The sequence below is a fragment of the Abramis brama genome (genome assembly GCF_963993115.1).
Source record: "Abramis brama genome assembly, chromosome: 11".
NCBI lineage: Eukaryota > Metazoa > Chordata > Actinopteri > Cypriniformes > Leuciscidae > Abramis > Abramis brama.
In genome coordinates this window covers 18494819-18521677 of record NC_139973.1, presented here as the reverse complement: position 1 = coordinate 18521677, position 26859 = coordinate 18494819, and the positions used below count along the sequence as shown (strand labels likewise).

General features: G+C 40.6%; 2 protein-coding genes across 2 annotated transcripts in view; both read left to right on the top strand.

The window, feature by feature from the left end:
* crocc2 (ciliary rootlet coiled-coil, rootletin family member 2) overlaps positions 1-19497 on the top strand; it is a gene marked incomplete at its 5' end in the record, with an annotated part of 55003 nt that extends 35506 nt beyond the window's left edge. Inside the window, 24 exons of the mRNA XM_084129584.1 lie at positions 114-296; positions 824-968; positions 1799-1945; positions 3892-4122; positions 5047-5240; positions 5641-5768; positions 6118-6287; positions 7708-7887; positions 8065-8199; positions 8729-8872; positions 10496-10734; positions 10846-11005; positions 11249-11416; positions 11518-11902; positions 12113-12264; positions 12663-12783; positions 12891-13054; positions 13285-13536; positions 13618-13806; positions 14781-14930; positions 15982-16182; positions 17432-17563; positions 17922-18101; positions 18227-19497. Coding sequence (XP_083985710.1) covers positions 114-296; positions 824-968; positions 1799-1945; positions 3892-4122; positions 5047-5240; positions 5641-5768; positions 6118-6287; positions 7708-7887; positions 8065-8199; positions 8729-8872; positions 10496-10734; positions 10846-11005; positions 11249-11416; positions 11518-11902; positions 12113-12264; positions 12663-12783; positions 12891-13054; positions 13285-13536; positions 13618-13806; positions 14781-14930; positions 15982-16182; positions 17432-17563; positions 17922-18101; positions 18227-18310 — 4234 coding nt within the window. The 3' untranslated portion in view covers positions 18311-19497. The remainder of the gene's footprint in view (positions 1-113; positions 297-823; positions 969-1798; positions 1946-3891; positions 4123-5046; positions 5241-5640; positions 5769-6117; positions 6288-7707; positions 7888-8064; positions 8200-8728; positions 8873-10495; positions 10735-10845; positions 11006-11248; positions 11417-11517; positions 11903-12112; positions 12265-12662; positions 12784-12890; positions 13055-13284; positions 13537-13617; positions 13807-14780; positions 14931-15981; positions 16183-17431; positions 17564-17921; positions 18102-18226) is intronic.
* A 693-nt stretch (positions 19498-20190) lies between these two features.
* sned1 (sushi, nidogen and EGF-like domains 1) overlaps positions 20191-26859 on the top strand; it is a 31078-nt gene continuing 24409 nt past the window's right edge. Inside the window, exons 1-2 of the mRNA XM_084129421.1 lie at positions 20191-20821; positions 26350-26637. Of these exons, the coding sequence (XP_083985547.1) occupies positions 20612-20821; positions 26350-26637 (498 nt within the window). The 5' untranslated portion in view covers positions 20191-20611. The remainder of the gene's footprint in view (positions 20822-26349; positions 26638-26859) is intronic.

Below are 26859 nucleotides of genomic sequence, written 5' to 3'. Positions count from 1 at the left end.
TTTTTCAGTTGCTGAAAACTGTTATTATGTCCCCTCCAATGTCAAAATCAAACCTACATTCTTGAACAGCTACATACCCCACCACAACTGTCCCTTTCTTTCTCCTTTCCTAGTGAAAAGGGAGAGTTTGAGAGGCAGTTCTTAGCCCTGAAGCAGCAGCTGGAATGCGCACAATCAGAACAGGAAGGTTTGCGAAGCTCCTCTCTGGATGTTCAGAGGCAGAGAGACCTCCTCAGGCAGCAGAGGGAGGACCTGGAGAGGCAGCTGGCTCGAGAGCGCACTGAATCTGAGAGGGGGTACGGCATTGCGAAACCTTAAACCCCTTGACTTCCTTCTTGGCCCTTGTTTATTTCCCTGTCCTATTGTTTACAGTCAGTATCACTAGCACATGTTGTCCTTAAAGTAGCCTTGAATCAAGACAGAATAGTATTTTTTTACAAAATCCATTAAACATGAAGATGCATAATGCATTTATTTTACTGGTTAGGTCAAAGGTAACAACCTGTTATTATGTACTGTATATGGATAAGAATGGTTTTGGATGCTTTTTTTTTACTGCTCAGATGAGGAAACGTCTTTGTGGAGTGTGTTTATAGAAGGATATCTGCTTCTATATGTTTGTGTACACGAGTATGTGCATATACCTATGCGTTTACATTAATATTATGTTTTGTTTGTGTGTACAGTTTGTCCTGAGGCTGATTTGGTTGTTCTGCAATAGTGTGCTTAGGTTTCCATTTGTTTTTGTGCTGTCTTGCCTGTATCTACAGATCGAAAAGTGTGTATTTATATCTTGACAATTTGTGTGAATTGTTTTGTACAGACGACACACTCTGGAGCAGTTGGAGATGAGACACTCAGATGTGCGTAAAGAGCTGGTCACACTAAAGGAAGCTCTGAGTCAGCTGACATTACAGAAAGAGGTTCTAGAGGACGAAAAGAGCAGTCTGGCACAGGCTCTCTCTAGGGTACTGCTCTACACATTCACACAAAATGCACATTCACTAACCTGCCCACTTCTTCACTCATCCATTTACTCCCACTCATTCGTTCCATCACACTCACTCACCTGCTCACTTATTAATTCACTCACTCCATCACTTTTTCATACACTCACACTCATTTTTCCAACACTGTCACTCACTAACATATTCTCTCAAAACGCTCATTCACTCCATTTTTTCAGTCACTCCATAACACATTCTCTTCAACCACTCATTCATTAACTCCCTTCCTCACTCAGTCACTTATTTATTCACATACTGTATTTACATCATTTTCATTCACATATTCACTCATTCATTCATCTTAACAACACCTGATCTAAGTCTGTATAAAACTGTTCTCACCTCCATGTTCCTACAGTGAATTACATCCAGTCATAAAACTGTTTACCCAGTTTTGCATTATTTATCCATTAAGTAAATACAGAGTTTTTTCCCTGTCAAATGTCCAACTCAGTTGTTGAATTACTGGAAACTCAGTTTACTTTGACCTTGGGTGAGTTATGTAGCTCAGCTTATTTGTAGTGGTTTATATTTACCATGTAAAACTGCCTTTGTAAGATTTTTCATCACTTGCTCTGTCTAGCTTACAGTTTTTCCACACTTCCTCAGTTTTGCCACAGGTCATTCTGGGGACAAAATTTAATGGTTGAACTCCAGTACTATTAAACAGCTCTGAAAACATATTTTACCCTGACCGCTGATTACAAAATAAATGCCGGTTACGTGAACTTGGTAGCTAATGATTGTATGTAGCCAAACTTCCCACTGTTGTTTGTACTGCCTCCCTATAGGCCGAGGCCCAGAATTCTGAGCAGGAACTGGCGCTCACTAAACTACGAAGTGAAGATGCAGCGCTACAGGACTCCCTGGCCAAGATGGGAGCACTGAGTGAGGGATTGGCTAAAGATAAAGTCGAATTGAACCGTCTTCTCCTACAGGTCAGCGTCATGGAACTGGATAGTGTGCATAGTGTTACTCATTATGTTTGTTTGTTTTTTTACGGCCAACTATAGATTAAGTATTCCATCTTGAATAATCTCATTTTTTTTATAGTTAACTCATTCAGTTCCTTTTCAAGGAAAGAAAATACGATTTGTGCAATTTGTGGGGATGACAGTCATAGTGGAATATATGTGTGCATATAAAACACGGTGGACACATTTTCCTTCCAGCATGTCACGCAATTTTAAATAAATGCTTTTATTATTCTCATGTGTAAGTTGCTTTGGTAAAAGCATCTGCTAAATGAATACATTTAAATGCAACATAAAAGTATTTAAAAAATAATAAACAGATTCTGTATTTTCTAACTGAATTAAATCGCACACGGCCAAAATCTACACAGGGAAAGTATAACTTTTCCACCGTCGGGTCGACCGGTTCTAAAAACAGTAATGAACAGTTCCAGTTATATTTCCACTTGAGCCTGTTTCAGCACAGCGCAAATACAAACTGTTCTCGGCCCCCAATTTTCAGCATGGTTGACTAACGGTTCTTAACACGTGCTGAACCGTGATGATAGAATGCGTGTAGTGACATCGCAAACTCAGTATTGGTCACTTGTCATCCCCACAGTAGAAAATTAAACTATCCGTACCGGCTTGCCCGGATCAGCATGGGATGGAACTGTTAAGCAAAGAGAGCGGTTGTGATATTTAATTTAAGTCATTTTTGCTTATTAGTGTGGTTGAAGTGGATCATCGAAAGGTCGGCAGCAAAGACATTGGTTAATAAAGTGAGATATATGCATAAAGTATATTTGTGTTATTTAACATATTTAATTATTGCAGTTTTGCATAATATTCTGAGTTTGCATTTCGCTGTTTTTATTCATTTTGAGGAATGCTGAATCTGTTTTTCTGCCAGTATGAGTAAATGCCTGCTCACATTTAGTCTAGAATGGCAATAAACATCATGTTTAGTTTAAACAGCAACGGCGCACACAACGCCTCTGCACTTCCGATTTCACTCAACTTGGGGACAAAAGACGTGTCAGTAAATAAATGGGAAAACAAAGTAACTTGCATTACTTATGTGAAAAAGTAACTCAAATATTTCTTGTAAATTTCAAAAGTAATGTGTTACTTTACTAGTCACTTCAAAAAGTAATCTGATTCCGTAACTCGCATTACTTGTAATGTGTTACCCCCAACACTGCCAACACAGCTATTTCAGGCATCCAAGACCAAGTAATCTGTTTGAGTGGGGAAATCCTGAAATCCCCAAAACTGCTTGCCATATTCACATTTAAATTACATATTTCAAATCAGCAGCAAAATGTGACATAAACTGTCCTATAAATGACTCTACCAATTGGTGATTGGCTCTTTTATTTAGAAGGCGGGACTTTTACCACCATATTCGTGTTGCACTTTCTCACATTCAAAGTAATGTGGGTGAACCGTCTTGGTATAGCTAGTCTTTGACACAACCCAACGCAAATGATTTAATAATATAATCATTTTCCCATAATATGGATTTAAAGTTTCGAGTTTTTGACGTGTTTGAGGGTGGTCGTTTTTTTGTTTTTTTGTTGAGATATTTGTATGGTTGAATGTTATATGTTTTCATAAACAGTTTATTCAAAGTAATAACAAATGAATAGCCCTAAATATATTCCATTAACTGTATCAGTTAATTTGTTTATTTTGATAGCCCTCATTTTTTTCCGATTTATATTTTACATGGGAATGAAAGCTTAATTTGTTTATGGCGTACATTTTGAAACAACTTTTCCTGTGAAGTTGGTTGACAAAGGAAGAGCCTGGTATGGACACTAACATAACAGAATCCACATCACAACATATGATGGCGACCTGCAAGGCTAATCATTTTATCATCATATTTATCATAAAGATATTGTTTTTGATCTATCTGCTTCCAGGCCGAGGCCGAAAAGTCAGAGCTTGGCGAACGCAGGCGGGAGGCAGAGCAAGAGCGAGCGGCAGTCAGAGAGGAGCTAGCTCGACTTCAGCAGGAGCTATTAGACCTGACAACAGAGAAACGTGGTCTGGAGGCCTCACACATTCACCTCCAAGAGGCCCGAGTGACCCTAGATGCGGAGTACAACATCCTGCAGAGGGAGAAAAACTCAGCCCTGGAGCAACAAGCCCAGGTCAGCCGCTCTCATCCTCACAAAACGAGTGGGCGTGTGCCTCATTACCCAGCATGATTCACAGCTCTCAGCTGTGCTCTGATGGGTCTTGTTGTCACATTAAAAAGCCAAGGGAAGATATTGGACCCATCTGCCATGGTACTCAACACCTTCCTCTAAGAGTTCCAAATATGAATCTTGGCCCAAGTGTGTGTTTTATGAGTGGCAAAGGAATTGAATGGGGGAGGCGAAGGGGATCTTGAGTACAAATGAAGGACAGGAAGCCTAGAGAGATAGATATTACAGACGGGCAACATCACAGTGAGAGAGAATGAGTGAGAAAAGCCGTAAATCATAAGCTTGATCTGTCTGCTAGCAGCTTTGCGACAGACAGTGTGGAATTCTCTTTTGTCTACACCTACAGTCATGTTTTACAGAGGTGTCACTATGTTAAAACTGTAGTGTTTTTAAGTTGTCATAAATCACTGGATCTTAATGCCATCTCCACTGTTTACAGTCTTGAAGATATTGTAAGTTATTAGTACAGTACATTATTTGCAACATTTCTCTTTTTAACTTGCTGCTTTTTCAGTTGACCTGCTTGGCAGTAAAGTGAACTAAAATTTCCTTTGGTTTGCTAGCAAAACGGTTTAGTGCAGGCTCAGTGGGGAAAGTTTTAACATATCAGGAAAATATTTGGACAGCATGCTGTTCCTAAATGGTCAGTTACTGGCATAATCCAGGATCTGACGTGATTGACAATCCACCAAATTATTAGTTATTGTCTGAGTGATTCATAATCATGACGTTGATTTACTATCAGCCAACAGTGGATTTCCTGTCCATTTCTTCTGAATGGAAATGTTATTTCTTGTCACAAACAAAAAAGGTTATGTGAACATTCATATATAAATGCTTCCATGTACATGCGTGTGTTTTGTGTAGGTCAGTAAGCAGAAGCAAGCCATGCAGGAACAATTAAGCGCATGCCGTAGAGAAATGGAGCTGAGCGCTGCCTCGCTGCAGAAGACTTGCAAAGAGAGAGATGAACTGGCAAGAGACAAAGCAAATCTCACAGTGCAACTCACCTCAGAGCAACGTAAATCCAAGGCCCTGGCCCAAGACCTGGCCGCTCTGCGGTGAGTCAATGTGTGTTAGTGTTTTAGTGCAAGTAGGATTTGGTGTATTAATGTGTTTATATGGGCTAAGTGTTTGTATTTATGTTGGAGTTTGAGGTTGGCAGGGAAAGTAAAACTTAGTAAAAAAAAAAAAAAAAAGTAAAATTTTGAGTAATTATCAATTGGGCCTTTTCAATCATGTAGCTCTTCCTGGTTTCACTAAGTCTCTTCTGTGAGAGTATCACGGTGAGTTTAAGCCTGTGTGTTTCTGTGTAAATCATCTGCAGAACATCTCATCTGTCTTGAAGGATGTTAGCTAAAGAAACAACCTTTTAAAGATGTTCATTAACTACAATAAACACAACCCATTATTATTATTTTGTATTTTTTCACCATCTCTTTTGCTTTTTCCATTACTAAGGGTTGACAGAGAGTCTCTAGAGTCAGGGCTGTTGGACAGGCAGGAACTGGCCTCATCGCTAGAGGCCGACCGGGCTAGGCTCGAGGAAGAGAACGCTAGTCTACAGCAGGCTAACGAGACTTTGACGCGTGAGTGTCTCCAGGGAGCCTCTATCCCTCTCTCATTGACTTGGCTGAGCCTACTGGCCATTGGGCCCCAGCTATAGTCCACAAGGGGCCCATATATTTAGCCCAGAACTGGAGAACAGCTGAGGGGTCAGCCGAGGTTCTCTCTAGAGCTTAACAAAGTCCCCTCACAGATAGCATCCACACTGTACTATTTATGTGTTGGTGCTGTCACCATATATCGTATAATGATGATTCCAAAGAGCATTATATTTTCATGTATCCAGCATGTGAACTCAGTGTGTCCCTAATGTATGTTTTCATTACAAAGCATGTTTCTCCTCTGAGTATACTTGTTCTTCCCTTTGCACAGGTGAGCTGTCTAGTATTCACGGTGAACTAGAGCAGCAAATGTCCCGGGCTTTGCAGGAGAAACAGGCTTTAGAGTTAAAGCTTGCTCTGGCCGAGAGAAACGCACAACAAACCCTCATAACAACACAACAAAGCCATCAGGAACAACTGCATACTGAGCGAAATCGCAAGGTATGTGTATTTGTGAGGGGTGTGAATCTTTGGTTTGACAGCGTATCAGTACAATTTATAATTGAGTTGATTTAGTTCCGTTTTTTCGTACAAATGATTCATGCTTTAAGTCATATTTGTAGATTGATGCATATTAATCTAGAGTTTCTATGCATTAAGCAAAAAAAACTGTCACAGTGGAATATTACCCAACAGTCTATGTGGCATTATCTACCTTATTTTTTTCAATGCATAAGTAAGCTATTTTCTGTGAATGTGCGGGACTTCCAATTCATTAGCCACTATTACTGCTGTATGTTAATACCTAAAAGAATAATAAAGTATTGTAAACGGTAAAACAATTTGCGCTACAAAACAGTGTGTTTACAATAATAAATTAAAATAATATGATAACCGTAACATTTGTTCTTGGTTCTTGGTTTGTTGATATTAGTAAACTACATTAATTAACATGAACTAACAATGAAAAATAAATACATTTTATTAATTTATTAATCTTAGTTAATTTCAACATTTACTAATACGTTGTTAAAATCAAAAGTTAACATTATTAAATGGACCCATGAGCTAACGAGCTAACAATGAACAGTTGTATTTTCATTAACTAACACTTAACAAAGATTCAGAAATACTGTAACAAATATATTGCTCATTGTTAATGTTAGTACATGCACTTACTAATGTTAACTAATAGGACCTTATTGAAAAAAGTTACCATGATAACAAATAACGGTTTGTAACATCAAGCAGCTTAACGGACTGTTTTTGTAAAGCTAAAATAACTGGAAGCAGCTGACACCGGAAGCCTCGCACATTCAAGTTAAAAATGGCTGCACCCGCACTTATGTTAGAAAGTAAGGACTCAGAGGACGACAGCAAGGGCTTAGGATGGCATTTGGGACAGGGTTATGGAGTGAACTGCTGTACCCAGCAAGCAATACAGCTCAGTATGCATACTGTGTTTATTTCAGACATGTAAAGTGAGAACTGCTCTGTATACAGGACGACAATGCAAAAATGATTTAGTTTTGTCCTTTTTCCATTACAAATATCAAAAATTCTTAAATCAAGATACATTTACTTCAGAAGAAAAATGACTTGATCCTTAAAACAAGAACAAAATATCTGCCAATGAAAAACTATTTCGTTTTCCCTTTAAATTAAGTAGATTTTTCTGACCACACTGAACTCATTTTGCAAGTCATTTTGCATCTCAAGTAAATGCATCTTGATTTAAGAATGTTTAGATATTTGTAATGGAAAACACTACAAAAATACTGAGAAAGTCTATCAGTCCATTAGAGAAATTCTGGCAAGAGGAAGCGATTGAAATGCAATAACCCTAAACTGTAAAACTCTCCTGTGGATCAAGAGAGTATTTGGATGCTTATTACACATGCACCTGTCTTGTGTATCTCAGGAGCGCATGCGTGCGGACTTGTGTGCACAGAGGGAGCAGGCAGAGTCGCAGCTGCGGGCTAAGTGCGAGGAGCTGCGCATGCAGAGCCGTGGAGTGCTGCAACAGCTGCAGGAAGAACTGGCCAAACTGCAGCAACACTGTACAGAGTCCCTGCTGCAGGCCGAGAGCCATAAACAGCAGGTGTGTGTGTATCTGTCTCAGTCGAAACCTTTTGACAACTTCCTTTCAATCTGATCAAAAGGCGTGTCTGTAGCCCCAAATAGCATTAAACCTATCTGCAGCCAGAACATGGGGTAGATGGCATCATTGTAATTTTGTTCCACTGCATTAACTGAGTTGACTGTGCTTGATTGGTAGGTTCTGTCTGAGAAGGAGGCAGAGAAGGCTGCTCTTACTGAGCGCATAATCATCCTCGAGCGCGACATAGAGACAGCTGCCCTTGAAAAGGACCGTATGCGTAGAGACTTCCTGAGCAAACAGGAGCAGGACAAGGTATAATAAATCCAAATATGTCTGGGGATCATGTTTTGTCCTTATTAGATTAGTGCTGTAAGTTAACACATCAATGAATGAGGTTAAATGTTTAATAGCGTTAATTTTTTAATACATTTTCATAAGTTAACATTAAACTGTTTGCATTCTAAAATCTGTTTGGAGCTGAAGAACCCAAAAACCCTAAGTGGAAGTGTCACACACACTACACTGAAAAATGTTTTGGTGTAGAAACATTTTCACAATTAATTACAAAGAATACCTATATGGCAGCAGGTCAGGCCGATGCACCATGACCCGGATGGGAGTAAGGTTTAGGGGGGTGGGTGTAACAGAAGCAAGCTAGTGCGCCTCTTGAGGCCAGGGGAGTGAGGTTTACAAAGTTTTATTTGCTTTAAAGAGAAGTGAATTAACTTGTTACCTACAGAAAAAATGACTCATAATGAATAAATATTTTGATCCACTGACAGCCCTAATCTAGATTTTTCACATTATATATTCATTTTTCTCTCTCCTCCTCTCTTTGTAGGACACAGTTTTAGGGTTGCAGGCAGAGCTTCAGGACCTGCGGTCTCGTTTCGAGGAGTCTCTGAGTTCCCGTGAAGTTTCGGAACGCAGCTTAAATGACCAGATCAGAGAGCTGTCTATGCAGAGGCAGGAGACTCAGCAAGAGGTCACACAACCCAAGACTTTACATTCACATTCCAGTTGTTCGGTTACAGAATCACATTTATCATCTAGAACACAAGAAAGCTATAGCCCAGGAGAGCAGTAAAATTCTGTTTGTGCCAGTGCCAAATAACCAGCGTCATATGAGTTAGGAGGTGAGTTAGTTTATGTTGGGCCGTAAGGAAACATAAAGCCTGTTGGAGTCCAACTCGTACCTACCAGTGGCAGTCTTGGGGAGAGCCATTTAGCACACACTCTTGTTGAACTTGGCATTAGTTAATGTGTATTGAGCATGTTCCAGGTGCCACCAATTTGGTTGGTAGGCACACATGTTTGTGCTTGTATCCATGTGTTTGTACACCTCTAACTTTAAGGCTCAAGGTCAACCTTGAGAATGGACTTCTGCACAAACCTCAGGCCACACATTAAGGCACCTAATGTGAGATGTGCCTCGGTGGCTGTGGTGAGAAATTCATCTCTGGGTGAGGCTTTCTACTCATCAAGATGGATTCTCTATTCCTGTTTGATTATTTTCACTAATCCTCCTCCAGCCTGCCCTGGTCAGACAATGACAAACCATCGGTGGTGAGAGGGAACGATAAAAGCTAGCAAGGGAGTGAAACACAAGAATCTCTCTATGATATGAAAAGGAAAAGTTGGAGTCACAAATAAGCAGGTGCTCAGGAGTTTATTTGTTCTTGTACTGTAATGAAATTCTCCATGGAAACATCGCCCCCAATTCTTCAACAGGGGTCATCGCTAACCCAACTGTCTTTCACTGTCCTATTAACCCAACCCCCTATCAATGAATTAAGCCAATGTGGGTTTGCCACAGGCTTATTTCTTTTACATTAAGATTTATGAGAAGAAAACATCTTGTGTGGCCCAGTGAACTTACATGCACACATAAACACACACACACACACACACACACACATATTTCTCTTCAACACACCAGCATGTACACACTGCTGATGTTTCTCATCATTGCTGCTGTGTGTGGCAGTCTTTGGAGCCTGTCCTGTCTTTCTCTGTTTTTCTTCTCCCTCTTTCTCTCTGCATTCTGGCTACATTTTAGGGAAAAAAATGCACCGTAAAATGATTAGCTGTAGCCAAGCAATTACCAGAATGTGGGTCATATTCATGTGTGTTTACATGGGCGAGGAGTTTCACCCTAAGCATATCTGATGAAAGTGTTCGAAAATTTAAACCATTTCACATGCACTTAGAACACATTTTTAAGTGCATACGAGAATGTGCCCTGAAATCCGGCGTTGAAAGGAGGCAGAACTCTTTGGATGAGTCTGATGCTCACATGCTTTTAGAAGCTGAATGGAACAAGGCAGTGGAATTTTACTAATAGGCTGTGTTTCCATTTCATTCATCTCATGGAAAATGAAGTTGAATTGTCCTCAGCAAAACAGTGCCACGTAAGGAGTATGACTGTTAAAAGTCTTCACTACCTCTGGGTGTCAATTCACCATACTTGCGTGATTTAAATGGTCTTTATTTCAGATTGATAAAGTTACACCATTATGCTCAAACCATGACCAACGACTCCTTTTGTAGCTACAGAATCATTTGGATTCATTTAATCTTTCTGTCTAATCTCGGTCTAATCTTTCAGGTGGAGCATTTGAGGAGGGAACTGAGTGAGGTGGAAGAGAGCAGGGACTCTGGCCGTAAGGAACTGATCGAGGCCCATCGAGAGCTGAGGGAGTGTTTGCAGGACAGGGACGCTCAGCGGCGTGAGGGCTTGGAACTGAAGAGAGCTTTAGGGGATGCTGTGAGAGAGAAAGAGGCCATCCAGACTTCCAATCACGAACTCCGTACAGCTGTGAAGAGAGCCGAGTTTGAAAACAACAGGTTTAGCAGACTAATCTTAAGTTTGTTCAATAAATAAATGGGAAATTTCTTTCTTTCTCACATCATTACAAATCTATTAATCTTTCTTGTTTTTTCTTCTTTTTTTATCAGTTTGAAGCGAGTGGGAGAGGAGAAGGAACAGAGGCTGACAGTTTTAGAGGAGTGTAAATCCTCCCTCCAGCAGGAGGCGCTGAAGCTGAGAACCAACATGCGTGAGCTTGAGAAATCACGCTTGCAGGCGCGCAGAGAACTGCAGGAACTGCGCAGACAGGTCAGGGCCATAGAAATCAAAGTTTTTTTCTTGTGTAGTTCGTGCCTTTACATTATCCTAAACATCTAGAAACATCTAAACAACATTTATTGTTAGTCTAGCCATATACGCATATACAGTGGAACAAAATGTTGTTTTACAGGTCTGTAGTGAATCGTCTTCCACATAAAGTTCAGCTGTCTAGAGTTCTGTATACATTGCAACCATTTTTGTAAAATAACAACATAAAGCATGTGTGAGCAGGTGAAGACATTGGAGGGTCAGTGCACTCGGCAAGGGCAAGAGTTGAGTGACATGCAGTCCAGACTGTCTCAGGATGAGCAGAGAGAGGAAGAAATGAGAAAGGAGACCTTCACTCTCAGACAAAGAATACTAGAGAGTGACGCTGGCAGAGAGGCAGCCCTGAAGGAGGTACAACACACCAACTGGCATAATTACAGCATCCACACACAAATACAGTAACATGCTTAAATTGTTAGAACTGGTCTGTCTGTGTGTGCGTGTGTGAAAAGACTGCAGGCTTGCAGCGGCATGTAGCAGAACTGGAAGAAGCGCATCGCCAGGAGAGAGAGATGCAGCAACAACGGGATTCCAACCTTCAGGAGAGCCAACTGAAGCAGCGTGAGGAGGCCGCTCGCTTGGAGGGAGCACTGCAGGAAGCCCAGGCCGAGCTCAGAGAGCTTGGGCTGAAGGTCAGTCTAGCAGAGTCCCGGACCCAGGGGCTGGAAGAGCAGCTGGGTCAAAATGATGCCATACGGAGAGATCTCGAGCACAGGTTGAATGTTCTCGGTTCTGCGCTGAAACGTACACTTGGAAGTGGGCGTGGAAGACGTTCACCCACACCTGGGGAACGTGGACGGAGCCCCTCACCATGGAGAACTCGCTCACCTGTGAAAGGTAATGCGTTCTCAGTCCAATAATGAATCTGGATTTTTTTTTTTTAGCAACGGTTAGTTTAGGGTCAAGAAGAAGATCACCACTCTTATATTACAAAGGATTCTTTTCTTCAAAGCTGAAGGTTATTAAACAATGGTCTGCTCTCACGTACATGGTGTTCTAAATTACAAGTCAAAAGAATTAAATGGAAACTTGTGCATATGCCCTCAGGTGAAATCATGTCAGAACAGCCTGGGGTGGGTGGGTCGCCTGTGTGTTCTCTGTCCCCCTCCCGCGGAGAGGACAGAGAGTTGGATCTGGACTCACTTCAGATGTTGCTGCGTAGCTTCCAGCAAGAGCTCAGGGACACACAGAGAGAGCGGGTACCTGACACCACTACATCACCACAAAGGACAAAGAGGCATCATAAAAAGACTGTACTATATAGTATAACTATGCAAGTCTTCTGAATTCATACAATAAGAACTGAGAAAAAAAAGAATGAATCATGCAGACTGTTTCTGTAAACTGTATCAGCCAACTTACATAGCTTGTTTGGCATTTTTTGCTCAATTTGGATCTATGGTATACACTTCCCTTTCCCACACAAACCCAAGATTTGTAGGATGTTACCATACAAACGTTTTTCGTTTTGAAAATGAAATTATATATAGGCACACACAAATGAAGGATCACAAACAACACAATGTGTAACAAGAACAATGAACATATGAATAAATAGAACATAAACATCCTTCTCTCCCTGATTGTGTGATTGTAGGATGAGTCCCAGGCACAGGTGCATAGTCTCAGCAAGCAGGTAGAAAACCTGCAGGCCAGTCAGGAGAGAAGCAACACACGTATACAGATGCTGAAACAATCTATCAGAGAGCTGGAGGAGGGTAAGAAGGAACTCTAGCCCAACACTTGGGTACTGCTCATTAATGAACAGTTTGTAACTCTGTTTTTGATTAACATGGATGAGAATGTGTGGGTGTGGGTTTGCCAGGAAAGCGTGAGCTGACCAAGCATTTAGAGGGGATGCAAGCATCACTCGCCTTACAGGATGAGGCAGTTCAGCGTGGAGAAATACAGAATAGGATTCTGAGTGAAGAGTTGGACAAAATGAACAACAGCCAACAGATAACTGAGGCAGAGGCCAAAGCACTGCAGGTTAACACAGTCTACACTAACACAAAATGCACACTACGCAACAGTGACATCCTACTTTTCAGCCTCAAGTCTTCACAGAATTGAGGGTCTGACAATTGAACACAATCATTGTACTGTAGGTCTATTTTGAAAGATGCATTTGTTATCATCAAAAATCTTTTAACAATAAAGATCTCTGATGAGTTGCTCCTCTGGTAGTCACATTATCTGTATAAATACACTGTATTCAGGAGAAGCTGGAGCGCTCCCAGGCCTCTGGGGAAAGTCTGGAGGCCGAGCGTCGTCGTATGAAGCAGATCTGTGAAGCCGCGGAAGCGCGAGCTGCCAGGCTGGAGCTCAAGCGACGGGGGTTGGAGGGAGAGCTGCAGCGTGCCCAGCTCCGAGCCACAGAGACAGAGGCGGAGGTCAGCTCACTGCAAGAACGCCTCAACAACCTCCGCAGAGAGCTGGGAGACAGCGAAGAGCGTGCTGCTCTCCTGAAGGTGTGTGTAGGCATACGCTGTGTCTAAAAGGACATGTTTCATGTCTGAGCAATATAATAGAGCACTGTTGTCCCGATGTAGGTTGAGGGTGAGAGGTTGGCAATTGCCTTGGCACATACAGAACTGCAGGAGAGCCAGTTGAGGGAGCAACTGCAGGCCATGGCTGCATCCTTGACCGACAGCAACACTGCTGCAGGATCAGCTCGAGATCAGGCCGCCCAACTGCAGCGAGCTCTCACAGCCAGCGAACATGACCGGAAGATGCTGCAGGTCAGTGTGGCTTTTATAGCTTGCACAAGTTTGCAGTTTGATAACTGTCGGCACGAAACGGAAGTTTGCGCTAGTCTTTTCTTCCCTATTGTGACGTACAGAATATCATAGTGAGATGTCATTGCAAGAGGGATGGGAAGTTGCTTTGATTGAAGGTTACAAGGGCACATGAATTAAAAAATAATTCTATAACTGTATGCACGAATAAATCATTAAACTGGCCATACTAGCAGCAATATACTAGCACCAAAAGTCCTACAACTGCAAGATAGAAGACAAGCTCAAACATCTGAACTTGATGGAACTTAGATAAAAACAAGTTAAAGCAAATTCTCCTTCATGGCTTTATTAGAAACACTGTCAATCATTTATCTTCATCATGAACTCACAAACAACCTTATTAAGTTCATTGTGGTTCAGCCACATGCACAATCAGGACCGCTCCCATTTTGATCTCACTTCTCCTCAGTTCACGTACAGCTTTAATTGAAACACCACAGATCATCTTACTACCATAGCCACAATATGTAGTGATTTATGCTGTGGTTCCATAACTTTTCCAGATTTGGAATTTTTTTTTTTTTTTAAGTATTTACCTTTGCTCCTGTCTGTTCCCTGAAGGTGCTGGATGACGGTGCAATAAAAAGCTGGACTGAACTCATTAATTTTCTCTGGCTCCTCTGGAGAGCTTTTAAGGCTTAGTATGAGTCTGTGTTTTAAAGATGCTGTACAAACAAAAACACTGCGCCCTCAGTGTAAATCTTTTTCAGTTTGCTTGAGACCTGCCAGTTCTTGCCAATAAAAAGAGGTCCAGAGGAGAAAGAGAGAGTGGGGGGAAAGGATAAAAAGACAGGCAATTGGTAGTAGTGAGGAAAAGTACAGCTTCCTCATTAAAACTGTATGTGGGTGTCTGATTATGCGTGTGTGGATTGATGCCCGTTCGTACTTGTCTGTGTGTGTGTATGTGTGCGCAGGAGAGGTTGGATAAGACACGGGAGGCTCTGACAAACGGTAGGAAGCAAAATCATGGCTTGAGTGAGAGACTACAGAGCCTGCAGAGAAGCCAGGAAGAGTCTGAACTCAGGGTCTCCGAACTCGACAAACAGACACGTGGCCTGCAGGAGGTTGTGCACTCTCACACACACACATACTCTTACAGTTTACACACTGTTCTAAATGGTTAGTTCACCCAACAATGAAAATTCTGTGATCATTTACTCGCCCTTATTTCTTTCCAAGACTTTCATTCATCTTTCAAACACAAATTAAGATATTTTTAATGAAACCTGAGAGATTTCTGCACCTCTATTGAAAGTCCATTACAGTTTTAAAAAGTTCATAAAGAGAGCGTAAAAGAAATCCATATAAATCGAGAGGGTTAAACCAAGTCTTCTGAAGAGACAGAAAAAACAGATTTAATTTAGGCTTTTATCCATATGTAAACATTGATCAATGCAAATACAAATAAGTCAAAATGGACGTGCTTGCTTGATGCGCGAGAACCAATGAGGTTTGTTCTTGCGCATCAAGAAAGTATGGTTGAGCTTCCGTTTACCGTATTTGAGGTTTCATTAGAAATATCTTCTTTTGTGTTTTGAAGATGAATCAATCTTATGGATTTGGAATGACATGAAGGTGAGTAACTGATGACAGAATTTCCATTTGTGGGTGTACTATCCCTTTAATATAATTTGTATATAATTATAATAATTATATAAAATTATATAATAATAATAATTATATAAAATTATATAATTATAATAAGTATATCAAATTATATAATTATAATTTGTATATTTAATATAATTTGGTCCTTGCAGGTACATGTATCAAACAAATACTAGAAAATATTTTGCCTTCCATGTCACAATGGGGTAGCGGTGTTGAATTTTTTTTCTCTGTTTCAGTAAAAACCACAAAATAAAAATAAATAACAACAAAAAAATTCAACAACAAAAAAAACACAACCAAGTACACTATCATGGCCATGATATACTGACAAACAGATTTTTATTAAAAAAGTTGAATGCAGTGTTAACTCTATTACACTGTATCTTACCCAGACACCAACACACTCTGTTATCTCTTCCATGTTAACTGAGTTTTTGCCCTGTATGTGAAACTTCCTAGTCCAGAAATTTATGTTGATCTTCAACCAGTTTTCTGATTGCCTAGGCTGTGAGACAAAGGCAACAGGCTGAGCAGGAGGCGCAAGAGAGGTGTGCACTCCTGAAGGGAGAAAAGGATCAGCTTCAAGAGCAGGTGGCTATCCTGCAAACCACTGCACATCGGCTGCAGGGAGAGAAAGCTGAGCTGGAGAGGACACTGCTGCGTCTGGGAAAAGACAGGTCCACTCTAAAACGGACCCTGGAGAAGGTACATGTCATGCTATTATAAACACATTATGATTCACAATGACTTTCAAATACAGTTTGTTGTGTATGTCATCATCTGTGATGTTTACTCTGTGCAAACTAATCAGAGTGGCTTATCTGTACCTTAAACTACTGTAAGTATTATTGGTTGAGGTAAGTTTGCATGAGAGCTTTTTTGCAGATTTTGTGTGTGTTTGAGTCTGTATGAGTGAAACACACAATCATCCTGATGGGTTTACCTTAAAGGATTAGTTCACTTTCAAAAAAATGTTTGCTGATAATTTACTCACCCCAATGTCATCCAAGATATCCATGTCTTTCTTTCATCAGTCGAAAAGAAATTAAGGTTTTTGAGGAAAACATTCCAGGATTTTTCTTCATATAATGGACTTCAATGGCAACCAACGGTTTGAAGGTTCAAATGTCCGTCTCAATGCAGCTTCAAAGTCTCTACACGATCCCAGTCGAGAAATAAGGGTCTTATCTAGCGAAACGATACTAAATATATGTATACTTTTTAACCACAAATGCTCGTCGTGTACCATCTCTGAGTTGTGCGACGCATTGCGTCATCACGTTGGAAAGGTCACGCGTCACGTCATCTGTCTAAGGTATTTGTCTGTGTACTCCGGTTCAAAAAGGTAGGGAAGGGCGAAAAATTCCATCTCATTTTCTCCTCCAACTTCAAAATCATCCGACATCTTTGTTTTAATTTGTTATTATTATTATTTGTATTTTTTTCCTGACATTTCCAACGTGATGACGTAATAAGTAGTGCATCTCAGAGATGGTACAAGACGGGCATTTGTGGTTAAAAAGTATATATATATATATATATATATATTATATATATATAATTTTTTTATTTTTTTATTTTTTAGAAAATGACCCTTATTATCTTATAAATAAGACCATTATTTCTCGACTGGGATTGTGTAGAGACTCTGAAGCTGCATTGAGACGGACATTTGAACCTTCAAACCGTTGGTTGCCATTGAAGTCCATTATATGAAGAAAAATCCTGGAACATTTTCCTCAAAAACCTTCATTTCTTTTCGACTGAAGAAAGAAAGACATGGATATCTTGGATGACATCGGGGTGAGTAAATTATCAGCAAAAATTTTTTTTTAAAGTGAACTAATCCTTTAAGCTGCAAATTCTATACATGAATGTAAAGCATGCGACAGTATTTCACAACAGATTTCTATCCTTGATACATTTAGTGTTTGCATGCGTGTGTTGTGTGCAGGTGGAACAGAATCGTCAAAGGAAGGAGGTCGAGGTACTGCATGCTGAGCGTGAAAGAGAACAGCAAGAACAAAAAATCCGAAATCTAGAGCTAGAGTTAAGCGAGACACAGACTGAAATTCACACACTACAGGTGATATAGATATTTACGAGTATTATGACATTTTTAATGCATGGATCAGAATCTAGTCCACTCAACTTTTGATTGGTACTTGGTCCCAAGTAAAAAAAAAAAAAAAAAGGTCTGATTGCTTCAAAAAAAGCATAGATGTGCATTTCTTCTCGATAAACCACATGATTTGAGGTGTTATTCATTCCTGTAGCCCAAAACTGTGCAAAAATAAAGCCTGAGTTTAATGCTCAGGGTTATGGGTTTATTCAAGTGAGCAATAGTTATAGTACCTTACAAAGCACCACTAATAATATAAAAATGTCTTTTTGTTTGTGTATTGGATTTGCCTGTGATAGGATATAATGTGTTGTCTCTGCAGTCCCAGATCTCTTTATTGGAACAGACTCACTCCCAGAGGCTCATGGAAGTGACGGCTCACCTCAGGCAAGAGCTGGACCTGGAGTCAGAGCGGATGAGGAACTCCCAGCAGCAGGTAGAGAGAGCACTGGAGGCTCGGGAGAAAGCTCACCGCCAGAGGGTCCACTGTTTGGAGGAACAGGTTTGAGAAAGCTAAAAAGATGTGACCACATGCATTATAAGAGTGTACATTTACATCACATTCAATAGCAAGAAGCCTCTGATGAATACATGACTGCTTTGCAATAACTGTTGTGTGTTTCTCAGGTTTGCACACTGAAAGAACAGTTGGAGCAGGAGATGAAGAGGAGGCAAGCATATATGAAGCAGATACATAGATTGGGGGTCTAAAAAAACGAAATGGCCTGGGAATTCAGGCCACGGTAACCAACTGACAGCTTTTTGTTTGTAATCTCTCAAAGGCCAATGAAACAGGGCCAGTGCTTACATGGATGGACTTATGCATAACTTATGCATAATGAATTTTAACACGCATACTTCACACACACGTTGGTTTTAAAAAAAAACACAAAATCACTGGTCTCAGGGAGAATTGTTGGACTAAACTTGCACAAATACTTTAAGTAATCCTGATCCACACAATAAGAACCCAATAACAACAATCAAAGAGATCACTGTTTCACTAAATTCTTCTCAATTGCCAAATTGTTTTAAGGATTTGCTCAGCAAACTGTTAAAAACAGACGATAAATCTACCTAAGTATATCCCTGTTCATCTTAGAGCATTAAGCACAGTCTCAGTTCAACACCATACACACACACTTGCATTTTTACATTTTCAAAAAACATCACTTAGTATGTTTTATAAGCTGTTTTCCTTATGGGGTCCAAAAATGTCCCCACAAGGTTTTCGGATATTGCCAACTTTGTGGGGACATTTTGTACCTGTGGGGACATGCTGTACCTACCTAAAACATCACACCCTAGGTTCCCAAACTGTGTAATAAACCACATAATTTTTCTCTCTTAACTTTCTTTATAACTTGCTACTCTGTAACCTAAATAATTACTGTGATCATTATTTAATTACACAACCATTTAGAGAATAAGATCATCTTGTCTTAGCTAAATTACAGCTAGAGTGAATCAGGACAGAAAACGAATCATATCTTGCCTACAAATTCAATTCACATTTATTTGTATAGCGCTTTTCACAATACATATTGTTTCAAAGCAGCTTTACAGAAAATGTATGTCTACATTATAATTTAGAGTGATCTGTTATCAGAGGTGACTATCAAAGTTATGTATTTCAGAAATGTACATATACAAATCACATAGTTAGCTAATAATGTATTACTTTAAGGCAGAAACAATGAGCTCATTGAAGTAATGAATACATGTTTGTTAAATGATTAGGATATATAGAAAATGTAGAATGTTGTTTTCATAATAATTTGTTTCCATATGGTGTTTCTCTAATGGGTGTTAAAGCGATTCTTAATCACGAATTATACGGTGTTCCATATAATAACTATTAGAAAACTGTTTTGTTTAATCACAAAGTAATTTTTGTCAATAAAACATACAAAAAAAAATAATAATACCCAGATTGATTTTTGTGTTCTGAATAATTGCTGTCAGTTGGTTTTGGCATTTTGGATAATTGCTGTATATGATGTGTACACATAAAAAGATCCTTGTTGCAAGATGTTCTTGCTCCATGATTTGATTCCTACCACTAATAACCCCCTGTGTAAAAAGAATCAAATTTTATTTTAAGGGGGGTTGTTTCAAGTATATTTAAAATCTATTGTCTTGTATTATTAATTTGGAGGAAAATTGATATTCAGAGAGTAAGCAAGCCTTCAGTACATCTCTAGTCCAAACCAAAGGGTTTTTGTATATTTTTCTCCTCTTGAACAGGCTTCTTCTTGAGCACAATATGCAAGGAATGCAGTATATATGCATCCTATCACATGCCATTCTGGAACTCTTACACTGCCATGTGGTAGTTTGTACCACACGAGACACGTGCTTGTGAGTAAGGGTATTTTCCAGCAAAGGTTAAGAGTAGAGGAGAGTGCCCTGTCAGAGTCTCTTTAAAGCAGCCCTTTGATTACCATAGCTCCACCCAGTGCTTATCCAGTTACCGGTCTCTTCTCAGCTATTGGATGAGAGTTCTTAATCATGCAAGGTAGTGAATCCCTGGGGGGGTGGGGCTGGGTCTGAAAGAACTCCTTTGGCAGGCAGAATAGAGGTTTTATTGAGGATATTTCTAAACTAACCATCAGGGACCAAGTCACTGGATTGTAAAAAAAAAAAAAAAAAAAAAAATAGAGCCGAATCACTCTGCTCCCTCTCCTTCTTTCTCTCTCTCACTCTGTTCATTTCAGTGAGCGGCACGGAGCACGGCAGCTCTTGAGCACCCAGCAGCACACAGAATGCAAGGAATCTACCCCCTTGTCTTAGACCAACAGTCCAAGTACCAGGGCTCAGAGCAGATCTGAGAGGAAACAAAGAGTGGAATTAGAAACCAAAAAGAGAAAAATTTACGGAAACAGGGAGAAGAAAGACAAGGAGAGTATCATTGGTTGAGCATTTGGCACTGGTGATTAGAGTTGTCCTGTTGCCCTCTCTGAGTGTCCAGGATCCTAGTCCTCTCCTCTCCATCCCTGTGCAGACAAGGTCATGGGGTGGCTGAGGAGACCAGTGCTCTCCATGTGTTTGCTTCTTATTTTGCTTCATGGCATGGAGGCTGCTGTACCTCTGGAGGAGTTCTACCCTTTTGGGCTGGATGAAGGTGACTCCCAGACCATCGATCAAGATGATGGGGGATCAGGACTGATAGCAATATCCGTGGCTTTCCCTTTCTTCGGAGAACGGCACACTGGACTCTATGTGAGTACAGATTGTATTTGTATGTGTGTTAGTGTTGTGCAGGAGAACTAGGTCTTTCATTCAGTAGCTTAATTGGTTTGTGTATGTGTCTTTGAGGGAACCAGAGCCAGGTCTTATAGCCTGAGATTGGATAATGAGCCTCTGGACCACAAAGTTTTTACGTTACATTTGGTCCTACACAGTGACTGAACTACTGGATGGTTTTTAGTGAAAAGATGACAGTCTATATTGCGGCTGCAACACATCTGCATAAACTGTGGTTTGAGAGAGAAGAAACTGCAAATACGACCAGCGAGAGAAAACGAGTGTGGCGAGTGCTCTGACAGATCTCGGTGCTTTGATCATAGTTGCGTCCTGCTTTTGGTTGTGCGAGATGGGCTTTGATCTGTGACATGTAAGCTTCTCAGCCTCCGCAGGGGAAGCTCCATCCTCGTAAATTAACACCATCTGTTTTGGTGCAGCATCCCAGTCGTTCTGCCTCCCAAAATACGCTGCCCCACCCTAAACACCCATCTTTACTACCATATTTCCATCCCCAACAACCTGCCCAGCCTGGCCGAGGTACCACAGCAACAGAGGCTACGTTTCCAGACTGGTCTGCGAGCAAATGGATGAATGAGATCACAATCCCAATGCAGCGGACAACTGACACAGCAGACATGCCAGAGAACCGTTCTCCCACCCAGCCACTACATGTCATTCAAACAAACGTGCCCTCACAACTTTGAGGGGTAATATTGTGTTTCCTATTTTAAAGTCATGAAGTCACTTATATTCATGTTCTGGCAAATGCAGCTTGCTAAAATAGTGCAGGGTTGTCTACATAGCTTAGTTTAACTTGTGATGCATCTGTGCGTCACCCCGAGAAGTATCTCATATCTCAGAGCGCAATGTAAATATTAATGTGAATCGGAGACAAGATAAGACCTGCTGCGGATAGCAGTGAAGATCTAAAATTAGATTAGTTCAATGTGATAGAGCAGAAAAGGACTGAAGCTACAGTACTGGGTGGTAACTACAGAAAGGGTGCACCGAGTACAAACTGGGAGGTAACTGCAGGTCGATCTGAAAAAGATTTTGCCGGTGCATTGAGGCATGCGACAGCATTAAAATTGCGGTCAAGATTTCTGTAATAATGCACTCGGGCTGCTTGAACAGAATCAATTACACTTCAGCTTTATTGCACGCCATAGCCACATGTTGATCTCTTCCAAAAGAGAGCTGCATTTGAACAGGTGAGATTTCAGAGGGCAGATCCTCATGGATAATTTCTTCCGGAAGGGCATTCCAAGCCTTCTGGGCTTGGAAAAACAGAAAAGCTCTTGAACCAAACAATTTGAGGTGGTTCTTGAGAGTTGTCTCAGGGTATTACTGTAAGAGCTTTCCTAAAGCAAAAAGAAGGATCAGTACTGCCTGCTATTGCATGTTTCACTTTCTGACCTACTCTCTCTCTATCCACCCCCAGTCATCTTTCTCACATTTTCTCATTCACTCCCCCTTCACGATAATTGAAATATTATTTGACTCAAAAACTGTGACTCAAAAATACTGATCTCTGCCTCAGCTTCAAGGCAGTGTATTTAGTGTATTTTTTACTGACAGGGAAAACAGGGATTTGTCCATTTCTTGACAACTACATTCCTGTGTCAGATTCAACTATATTAGGCATAACAATAAGTTTGCAGAGCTGTTTTTGAATGAATGAATGAATGAATGAATGAATGAATGAACGAATGAATGAACGAATGAATGAACTTTGTTCTAGGCTTTGAAACTAAGCTTTATTTACAAAACTAATTTTTAACTCTTTTGTTGGGCTGAGGAAATGTTTTAAAAATAGCTGGAATAATAATTCAATACAAGTGGCCAGCTTATTTCACAGTACACTGTTCTGCTATATATTACATAGAACATAAATATACATTACTATGTCATCTACATTCAAGCCTCATCGCCGAGAATTATGAAAGCAAGTTCTTTGCCATCCAGTGCCTCCAAGTGCCTGGTCGATATGTCCTCTCTGCATGATCTTTAATCACCTGAGAATTGTCCAAAATGTCCTGTTTCTTGTTCCACAATGCTGTCCATTTGTTTGGGTCTGAGAGATTTCACATGTAGCTGTGACCTCTCCTCTCTCCCCTCATTTACCCTCACTCTACCTCTTACTCCTACTCTTCTTCAGCCTCAGATAACAAGTTCAGGGGTCTTCCCACTGGACTTGTCCAGCTGCTCTAGTGAAGAAAGGAGAGATCCCTTTAACAGAACCCAGATGCATCTGTAAAGTGTCTCAGGGATGCCAAACAACGCAGGCTCTCAATTAACTAACCTTATGAACAACTGGGATGAAGAGCAGAGAGGATGAGATCCAAGGCTAGAGAGGAAAGCATGACATGGACTTCCACAACAAATGTAAAAAACAGAAAGCTTGAAATTATTGTGAATGAAACTGGTGTAAGTTTTGATGGTGAACAGAACACCATGGTGGATTTTTGGGGACGTCAAGTTAAGAAACCGATACCTGATACCTCCCAACAAGTTGTTTGTATGGGAAGCAATAAAATGGATGTTTATAATTGTATTAGGCATAGAATTGTTCATCCAACAGTTGAGTCAAAACAGAAGAGGGAAAATGATGGGGACAGAAAGATTTGAGGTTTCACGGCACACTGAGAGCACATCTGCTAAAGCTCATCCTCAGCACTATAACACTTCATGTTTGCGCAACTATAGAGAGGCAATCTTCAACCTTTAGGGATTTTCTCTTTATCTCTTTTTCTCTCTATGCTTTTTGCTCCTCCTCCTTTTCACTTAAGTAGCACAAATATTAGCTAAGTATGTGAGGTCATATGTGTGATTTTGTTAGGAACTGGGTAGCTTAGCGTGTAATGCTTTATGTCAAGATAAGTCATATGTTATGCTAAGCTTTAAGCTAATATTTGGACTCAATTCAATTGGGGCAGCCACTGAAATTAATTTTTCTATACTGAGCTTCAGTTATTTTTCCAAGAATAGTGAACATCTTTGTATATTATTATAAGATATGAATGAGTGCAGTGCCATACAAAGGGTCATGGTTTGGCATTCTGTGGACTGCCAGTCATGATAAAGAAACCCACTATAGCCACACAAGGACCTGGAGAAAGAGGAGGTCAATCATACAAACATATACACTCACTTTTTCCTCAAATTTCTAGGAAATGCAAGTAAAAGTGTGTGTGTTAAGATTCCATGTTTTTTCCAAGCTGATCACCTTTTTTTTATTTTTATGGAGGGATTTGTGTTGGCATCCTTTTTCCCAGGTGATTGTTTATTTTAGTATTAAAATGAAAATCAGCCCATGAAAATTGTTGATACAGTAATAAATATATAATTGTTGATAAACAAAAATAAATAAATAACATGGTTGCAGGAGTTGCACCATGTAGACCTAGAAATAAATGTTTTAAAAAGAGCAATAATAATTCAGTTTATTTACTGTAAATTATTTTGATGTAAATTAATTTTTACATCCCACAAGATATGATTGCTTTTAGTCACCTTTAGTCTGTGGTTAGATCCAACAACTCCATCCTACAGTACTTTTAATAAGATACCAGGACATGGAGGAAAAGCAGCTAATTTAACCTCTTCCAGATGCTACAAAAAGATCAGAACAAAAGCCAGCACATATTACAGCACCAGAGAATAATCGCTAATGTAGTGCTTAGTGAGATTTCCGCTGCTAATTTAGCAGCAAGGTAAGCAATTTCCATTCATTACCTCCACACACTGTTGCTGCCTCTCCAATGCTTGCACCGGTCAAAACACTGCTTTCCCTATTGGCTATACAACTCTCTTTTCCCAGTTTGCTGCTTATATCATTAGCATGCAATGGTTTGGTACTGCAGCCCATTCTCAAGTGTTTTGGTCATTTGTGAAACATTTACACTAAATCACACTTTGGTTCCTGTCAAGGGTTTGTATCTGTCAGTGAACTGTGCCTGCACTTTCCATTCCTCCATCTTTTCCATCTCTCTTGCATCTCACTCTTTGTCTTTTCTTTCATTCTCCTTCTCTCACAGGGCTCCTCTAAATGACCCCAGAGTTGTGGCCCTACAGGCTTCACTCTGCTTCTCCACGTTAACCACACTCTTGCCACAGCATGCTGATGCAGAAAGGGGAAGACTGCGGTCGGCCAATTAACCAAGCACCCGAGTCAGGCCAAACAAAACTTCCTCTACTGTTTTTACAGCAAAGGCCTCAGAATTATGGTTTCCATACGCATGGGGAGGGGAGAAAAAAGGCCATGTGTCTGACATTGCCTTTGTTGCTGTTGCTTCTGCCAGAGATGAGGAGAATTAAGGGACAGGGTAGTTGGCATTAGGGGGCGAACACCTGGAGAGGAGTGTGTCTAAGCAGGTGCAAACTGACTAGCATATGTTAGACACACTCTCTCATTGTAGCTCTGTGCTGTGATAATATGATATGGTGCAGAGAGGTGACTGGTAGTATTTCTCTAATATAAATCAGAGAACAGTTTAGGTGAGTCACAGTTCAGAAAGGATTTCAAATGTCCAATCTTTCCACTGGAGGAACATTTGGTTGCAAAATCTACAATTAAACGGTGAAGCAGGGCGCACAGGCAAAATTTATTTCACAGACACCAATTTGCCTGTTCAGTGAATTTGCTTTGATATTCATATCAGTTTAGTAACACTGTGGCCCTGTGAATGCTTTAAGGTTTCTTCTATGTCAGCTTGGCAGGACATTCATCACAGGAGTAGACACAGTCAACAGAGCAAGGCCAGTGGTCAGCTAAGCAAGTGTTGGGCTCTGTGGTTACTTTAGAGGCAGTTATTAGGGCCTCACCCTCTAAAACCACTTCTAGTAGACAGGAGCCAGGGCAGGTGTGTCAGAGTGTGTATGCGTGTCTGAACAGTACTCCGGTTTTCTCAGCTGCAAGACGTGGATGTCTGGCAGAACAAGGCAGCTGTCTGTTCCCTGATGGGAAAAGGATACATCTGCCACAGGAGCCTGCCTCACTCTTTCATCATGCAATGCTACTGCTCACTCTCGAGTGTCAACACAGTGCTGGACACCTCAGCTTGTCTCCGCTTATCCCCAGTCAGCATGTTCCATACATCATAGCCATCAGATGAATGTTCCAGGCCTTTCGCAATATCTACTCCAAGAGTCACTACAAGAAACTGAGTTTTTGATGGTTTGAAGTTCTCCTGCTTGGAAAAAGTCCTTGTAAAATCATTTGATTTCTGTTGGTCTATGATTTCTTGACTCTGCAGTACTCCTGAGTGAACTAACCCAGTCTCTGTCGTCAGGTATACCTGAGTGTGGAAAGAATTTAATTGAGATGAAATATGTTATTTGTGCAACTCAGAATGTAAATGTCCAAACATGCAGCTCATGGTGTGGTAAAACTTCAGCAGTGGAATCTGGGAATGAGTCCCAGGAAGGTGAGCTGAAGGAAGCTTTGTGTGCTGACTCTGCTAACCCAGAGCATGTACTTGTTCTTTTTCCCCCGTGTCTTCTAGGTCAACAACAATGGCCTGGTGTCATTCCTGAGGGAGGTGTCCCAGTTTACCCCTGTGGCATTCCCTATTGCTGGAGACCGCAGGGTGGTGGCTCCGTTCTGGGCAGATGTAGACAACCGGAGGGCAGGAAAAGTCTTTTATCGAGATAGCAAAGATCCTGCTATCCTGAGAAGAGCCACTGCAGACACTAATCATTACTTCCCTGAGTTCCCTATGTTTGTCACCACATGGGTTCTGATTGCTACCTGGCATCAAGTCACATTTTTTGGTGGCTCTTCAATAACTCCGGTACCATGTTCATGTCCTTTAAACTAACAAAATCAACACAGCATTTGTTTTCTCTAGAATACCATCTAGCAGAGTTTCTCAACTCTGGCCCTCAAGGTCAACTGTCCAGTAGGATTTAGCTCCAACCCTGGTCAAAATTACACTCTGCAGGACAGTGGATCTCGAGGGCCAGAGTTAAGAAACCCTGATCTAACATTAAAAAATAAAAAAATTGCATATTGG